The sequence below is a fragment of the Phaethon lepturus genome, unplaced genomic scaffold (genome assembly GCF_000687285.1).
Source record: "Phaethon lepturus isolate BGI_N335 unplaced genomic scaffold, ASM68728v1 scaffold46770, whole genome shotgun sequence".
Classification (NCBI taxonomy): Eukaryota; Metazoa; Chordata; class Aves; order Phaethontiformes; family Phaethontidae; genus Phaethon; species Phaethon lepturus.
In genome coordinates, this window is record NW_010512064.1 from 7,501 (window position 1) to 14,629 (window position 7,129).

General features: G+C 41.7%; 1 protein-coding gene across 1 annotated transcript in view; it reads left to right on the plus strand.

Annotated features, from left to right (window-relative positions):
* Nucleotides 1-5,738, plus strand: part of SALL1 (spalt-like transcription factor 1) — a 5,979-nt gene extending 241 nt beyond the window's left edge. The window contains exons 1-2 of the mRNA XM_010285693.1: nt 1-3,167; nt 4,230-5,738. The exon at nt 1-3,167 is cut by the window's left edge and continues 241 nt beyond it. Coding sequence (XP_010283995.1) covers nt 1-3,167; nt 4,230-4,670 — 3,608 coding nt within the window. The 3' untranslated portion in view covers nt 4,671-5,738. The remainder of the gene's footprint in view (nt 3,168-4,229) is intronic.
* Nucleotides 5,739-7,129: the final 1,391 nt, after the last annotated feature.

Consider the following 7,129-nt stretch of genomic DNA (forward strand, 5'->3'; position numbering starts at 1 on the left):
TAGACTGCAGTGACCTTTCAGAGCATAACAAACTTGACAGGGAAGAATCCATGGATGTGGAGGCTTCCAGCATTAACAATAGCAGTAGCAGTTCCAAGAGCGTCAACAATAGTATTACAAGCAGTAACAGCTCCACAATGGGTACCTCAGCTGTAACAACCTCTCTACCTCACATAGGGGATCTGACAACATTAGGCAACTTTTCAGTGATAAATAGTAATGTAATAATTGAAAACCTTCAGAGTACTAAAGTGGCAGTAGCACAGTTCTCACAGGAAGCGAGATGTAACGGTGCATCGAACAGTAAGCTTGCTGTACCTGCCCTGATGGAGCAACTGTTGGCATTACAGCAGCAGCAGATCCATCAGTTGCAACTGATTGAACAAATTCGTCACCAAATATTATTGTTGGCTTCCCAAAATACAGACATGCCAACATCTTCTAGCCCGTCTCAAGGTACTTTACGAACATCTGCCAACCCCTTGTCCACATTAAGTTCCCATTTATCCCAGCAGCTGGCTGCAGCAGCTGGATTAGCACAAAGCCTTGCTAGTCAATCTGCCAGCATCAGTGGTGTGAAACAGCTACCCCCTATACAGCTACCTCAGAGCAACCCTGGCAACACTCTAATTCCATCCAGTAGTGGCTCTTCTCCAAGTATTAACATACTGGCAGCAGCAGTTACAACACCGTCTTCGGAAAAAGTGGCTTCAAGTATTGGTGGCTCACAGCTCAGCAACCCACCAGTATCAGCATCATCTTCACCAGCTTTTGCAATAAGCAGTTTATTAAGTCCTGCATCTAATCCACTTCTACCTCAGCCCACCCCTAGTAACTCTGTTTTCACCAGTCCCTTGTCCAATATTGGAACACCTGCAGAGGATTTAAACTCCTTGACTGCCTTGGCACAGCAAAGAAAAAGCAAGCCACCAAATGTAACTGCTTTTGAAGCAAAAAGTAATTCAGATGAGGCATTCTTTAAGCATAAATGCAGGTTCTGTGCTAAAGTGTTTGGGAGTGACAGTGCCTTGCAGATTCACTTACGTTCCCACACTGGCGAGAGGCCATTTAAATGCAACATATGTGGAAACAGGTTCTCCACGAAGGGAAACTTAAAAGTCCACTTTCAGCGTCATAAAGAAAAATACCCTCATATTCAAATGAATCCATACCCAGTGCCAGAGCATTTGGACAATATTCCTACAAGCACAGGTATTCCTTACGGGATGTCTATACCACCAGAGAAACCTGTCACGAGCTGGCTGGACAGCAAGCCAGTCCTCTCCACCCTGACAACTTCCGTTGGCCTGCCACTCCCACCAACAATTCCAAGCTTGACCCCATTCATCAAAACTGAGGAGCCTCAGCCGATTCCCATTAGCCATCCTTCCACTAGCCCTCCGTGCTCTGTCAAGAGTGACTCGGGAACAGCTGATCCCACATCAAAAATTTCCAATGGACTTTCTGACGAGGTAGAGGCTGGTGCTTTGCCTACCTCAAATGGCAAAATGGAAGAAAACCCTCAAAACACAAGCACCATCACTAGCACGAGCAGCTCCATGAGCTCACCGGCAGCAGACTCGAGCTCCAGCAGTGTCGCCACTTTTACAAATCCTCTGATGCCTCTAATGTCAGAGCAATTTAAGGCCAAGTTTCCATTTGGAGGACTATTGGATTCAACGCCAGCATCTGAAACATCAAAATTGCAGCAATTGGTAGAAAACATTGACAAAAAGGCAACAGATCCTAACGAGTGTATCATTTGCCACCGAGTTCTCAGTTGCCAGAGTGCACTGAAAATGCATTATCGCACACATACCGGTGAGAGGCCATTTAAGTGTAAAATCTGTGGTCGCGCTTTCACTACTAAAGGCAACTTAAAGACTCATTACAGTGTCCACCGTGCCATGCCCCCGCTGAGAGTACAACATTCATGCCCAATCTGCCAGAAAAAATTCACCAACGCCGTTGTGCTACAGCAGCATATCCGAATGCACATGGGAGGGCAGATCCCCAACACCCCAGTGACGGAAAACTATCCTGAGTCAATGGAATCAGATACAGGATCTTTTGATGATAAGAATTTTGATGATATAGACAACTTCTCAGATGAGAACATGGAAGACTGTCCTGACAGCAGTGTGCCAGATACACCTAAATCTGCAGATGCATCACAAGACAGCTTGTCGTCTTCCCCTCTGCCCCTGGAAATGTCAAGTATTGCTGCTTTGGAAAATCAGATGAAGATGATCAATGCAGGACTTGCTGAACAACTTCAGGCAAGCTTAAAGTCAGTTGAAAATGGGTCAGTGGAAGGCGACGTTTTGACTAATGATTCGTCATCTGTCGGTGGTGATATGGAAAGCCAAAGTGCTGGAAGCCCTGCTGTCTCAGAGTCTACCTCTTCCATGCAGGCCTTGTCCCCATCCAACAGCACTAATGATTACCACAAGTCTCCAAGTATTGAAGAGAAACCAGTAAGAACTTTACCAAGTGAGTTTGCCAACGGTTTGTCTCCAACCCCTGCTAACAGTGGTGCTTTGGACTTGACGTCTAGTAACACTGATAAAATGATTAAAGAGGAGTCTCTGAGTGTGCTCTTTCCTTTCAGAGATAGAGGTAAATTTAAAAACACCGCATGTGACATTTGTGGCAAAACATTTGCTTGTCAGAGTGCCTTGGACATTCATTACAGAAGTCATACCAAAGAGAGACCATTTATTTGCACAGTTTGCAATCGTGGCTTTTCCACAAAGGGTAATTTGAAGCAGCATATGTTGACACATCAAATGCGAGATCTACCATCACAACTTTTTGAGCCCAATTCCAGTATTGGCCCTAATCAGAACTCTTCGGTTTTGCCTGCTAATTCACTGTCATCGCTCATAAAGACTGAGGTTAATGGCTTTGTGCACAGCTCTCCTCAGGATAGCAAAGAAGCACCCTCTGGTCTAGTTGCTTCGGGTCCGCTCTCCTCCTCTGCCACATCCCCTGTCCTGCTCCCTGCTCTTCCCAGGAGAACCCCCAAACAGCACTACTGCAACACGTGTGGGAAGACATTCTCTTCCTCCAGTGCTCTGCAGATCCATGAAAGGACACACACTGGTGAGAAACCTTTTGCCTGCACTATATGTGGAAGAGCATTCACAACAAAAGGCAATCTGAAGGTACTTCTTCCTCTTGCTGTTCTTAGGTTTCATTTTCTCCTTGATGGGGGGGGGGGGGGGGGTTTTTACATCTGTTAATGTTGCAAGCAGTGGTACCTTTGGTTGTCTGTGACAAGTGGTGTGTTTAGTCAGCTCTGGTACACCTAGATGGCCTCTTGTTGAGTGCTCATGTTGGCAGTCGGTCTGAAGCATGAGCTGTTTTTGATGCTTAATTAAAATTCATCTAACAGCGAAGACTGTCTGTGTAGAGTGTGAAACGGAACAGCCAAATGATGGTAAGGAGTATTAATTAACAGAGAAATGTGTTTTGTAACTCACCTCTCTAAGAAGTGAAAGGCTCTTGAATGTGCTGTTTTTCATAACTATCATGTAAGATGATGAGTGTTTAAAAAAACTATTAACATAATTCTGGAACTAATGGGCATTACTTTAATTGATTATATAACTAACATTTCCTACTGATACGTGTTTGAAAAAGCAAATATACTTAAGTTTTAGAACACCAGTTGAGCACTTTACTGTGTACATTTTTCTGTTGACAGAGTATTTCTCTAGAGGTTGCTGCCAGTAATGTGAGATGAATAATTACTTTCAGGCCATTCTGTCTATACACGAGGCTCTTCGATGAGCAATCAGTAAAGGATACTTTCTGCCTGTCTGAAAAGGATGTTTATAGGGTAAAGGGTGTCAAATACAATACTTACCATTGCAATGAAAGTGGACATAGCAATTCTAGCCCTGAAAGCAGCTATCTGCAATTGACGGAATAACGTGAAGTCATTATAAACTAAATACATGTAATAAAAAAGAGAGTAATAAGCAATGTATTGTTCATCAGGAAAGCAGGGTATTCTGGGTAATGGTGATGGGCTAATCCAGAAGTCGTCTGTTTATTATTCCAGATGGGAAATGGAGCTCTGCATCCGGTACCTTTAGTGCCGTTCATTATGTAACAAGACTGGACATGTTCATGGACTGGCCTTCTCTGTGATCAAAATAAGTTTGAAATCCCTGTCAACCCCTATTTTTTGTTTGTTTGTTTCTTCCTTTCTTTCTTTTCAGGTTCACATGGGCACTCACATGTGGAACAGTACTCCTGCAAGACGAGGCAGACGACTTTCCGTAGATGGCCCCATGACATTTCTAGGAGGCAATCCTGTAAAGTTCCCAGAAATGTTTCAGAAGGATTTGGCAGTGCGGTCGGGGAATGGAGACCCCTCCAGCTTCTGGAACCAGTACGCAGCAGCACTCTCCAATGGCTTGGCCATGAAGACCAACGAGATCTCTGTCATCCAGAATGGCGGCATCCCTCCGGCACCGGGGGGCCTGGGCAACGGTGGCAGCTCTCCGGTCAGCGGCTTGACGGGAAGCCTGGAGAAGCTCCAGAATTCAGAACCCAATGCACCTCTAGCTGGTCTGGAGAAAATGGCAAGCAACGAAAATGGGACAAACTTCCGTTTTACGCGTTTTGTGGAAGACAACAAAGAAATTGTAACAAACTAGGAAAAACTCTATAAATAACATTCCTGCAAATAGTGCAACCTAGGGTTGCTTTTTTCAAGTTGCAGGCTACAACATTACAAAGACTTTCTTTTGTACCATGTTCTACTTCTAGAGTTCTAAGAGAGCTTATTTATTAGTGATATAACCTTGCTTTGCAAACAAATGCAAGCATTAACTTTGGTCTCCTGTATTTTGAACTAAATACTAATCGACTAGAGTGCTGTAAACTTGCTGTAACATTTATGGCAGTTGCAAGTCTGTTCTGCTAGGTGATCTTATTCTGGCATTAACTTATTTTCTATATCCAGTTTAACATGAACTCTGGTATTGATGCGATGCCTCAGTGATGCATTAGATCTCTAATAAAAATCTGTATATAAATGTACACTTTGATCCTGCTGGAAATTTTATCAGCAACACATTGTTTAATTTTTCCAAACAGAATTAAGAAGAGGACTGAAAGAATATAGACTGAACAGCGTGGGTCCTTTACACAGCTCAGTTTTTGATTTTTATTATAAAATTAAAACTGCTTTAATTTTTGTAGGTTTAACATTTTCCGTTTTGAACTGTTATTTGTATTGTGCTTTTTACTTGAGTCGTCTTAAATGTTAATACGTTTCTGTACAGTAATAAGCACGCGGATTATTAGACAAGATACTGAAGTGTTGTTTTGGTAGTTGAAACTGAGACGTAACATTTTGCCTTGTAGGTATATTCATTATAGAAAATGTGCTGGACTTTCACAATGCTGCTAAGTATGGCATCTTGAACAACTTCCGTGGACAACTGTAGATGCTCCTGTATATACAATACGACATCACTTTCACTGAAATGTACATATGTTCCTTACAAGACCAAGCCCTACTCCTTGACCAAGGGAACAAGTATAGTGTTTGTTTATTTTGTATTAGATATTGGGGGGGGCAGGGGGAACCTTGGACTGTTACATGCACTTTCTTGCAAAGTTGAAAGGAAAAGAGGTCCAGTTTCTTTAACATTTAATACTTACTAACAGCAGAGATACTGTAATTTTACTCAAGTAATCAAATACATTTTTGCAACAGATAAAATTCGCTGTCTCTGTGTTTTTAAGGTGTACCTGTATTTAGTAATCACTTTGTATTATTTAGCCTTTCCCTTGGTTAACATGAACTGTCCAGGTTGTATGTGTGTGTTTATATTTGTACGTATAGGTATACATATATGTATTGCATATTAATTGCTAGTATATTTTTCATACCCCCAATAGTGGGAAATTTCTCCTTAACTATTCAACTCCTTCTCCTCATAAAATTGTAGATATTTTGGCATTTTTGATTTATTAAAAAAAAATGCTGCTAGCAAAGACCTTATTGAGCCTGGTTAAACTTCCTTTGAAGGAAATAATTTATCACATTTAAGGCTTAATTTGGTTCAAATGCTTTATATTTGATATTAATTTTATTCTATGAGATTGTATGTTTGTGGCATGCTTATGCTGCTCTATCTGTGTTAAGATGTCCACTTGCAAGCCTCCTTATATTATATGGGGTTTATGACTTGATTGCTAAAAAAACCCAAAAAATTGCTTTGGCCTTGCACATGGTTTGGCTTCCCTTATGCACCTGCAATGATCCTTAACCTCACTGTGAGTTTGGGGAAAAAGAATTCAGCCCAATATTTTCACCCAGTAGAGTTTTATCTCCTCACATTATTATTTTTGAATTATTTTTAAATCAGTTTGGCTGCCTTCAAATTACGCCTTCAAAAAAAAAAAAAGATAGGAATAACCAATTCTATGTTCATGTGAATATATATTTTTTTATAATTCCAAAATTCAGGTATTTTGTGCTATGGGATTTTCTTTAATATCAGCGTGGAGGGAGTTGCTTGCCTTTGAAACAAGAAGTAATCACTTTGCTCTACCCCCCTAGTAGCTTGGGTTTTAAATTGGGCATGATGGAGTATTTAACACTGAAAAGCTGAGGTGAGAAGTACTTTTCTTGAGGACTTTTACCCTTCGGATGATTATGAATTCTTAGTAAAGTATTAACGCTGTAGTCTGAATACCTCTTTAGAACTTTTTCCTGTTGGAATGTGATGGTTCATCTGGGTACATGATACGCATTTTTGTTAACATGTTAAGTTGTACACTAGAGCCAGGCGGCTTGTCAATGTGAATATTTAAGAATTCCAAGTCACCTTTTGGTCTCAGAAAAAGATAAATTAAACGGATTTCGATGATTTTATCATGAAACACCAACTAATTCTCCTTTTAAACTGAGTTTAGGTTTGTGCAACAGAGAAGCCAGGGAGGGTGAGCAGACCCCAGTGCTCTGGGAGGGTCTTCTTTACGCGGCTGAAGTTTCATTAACGTCTTTCTCTTCAGCCCGCCGAACCTCCTCTCACGTTAAAGCGCAGCCTTTGGGGGCCGAGGCCCTCTCAGCCCCGCCAGGGAACGGGCAGAGGCCCGGGGC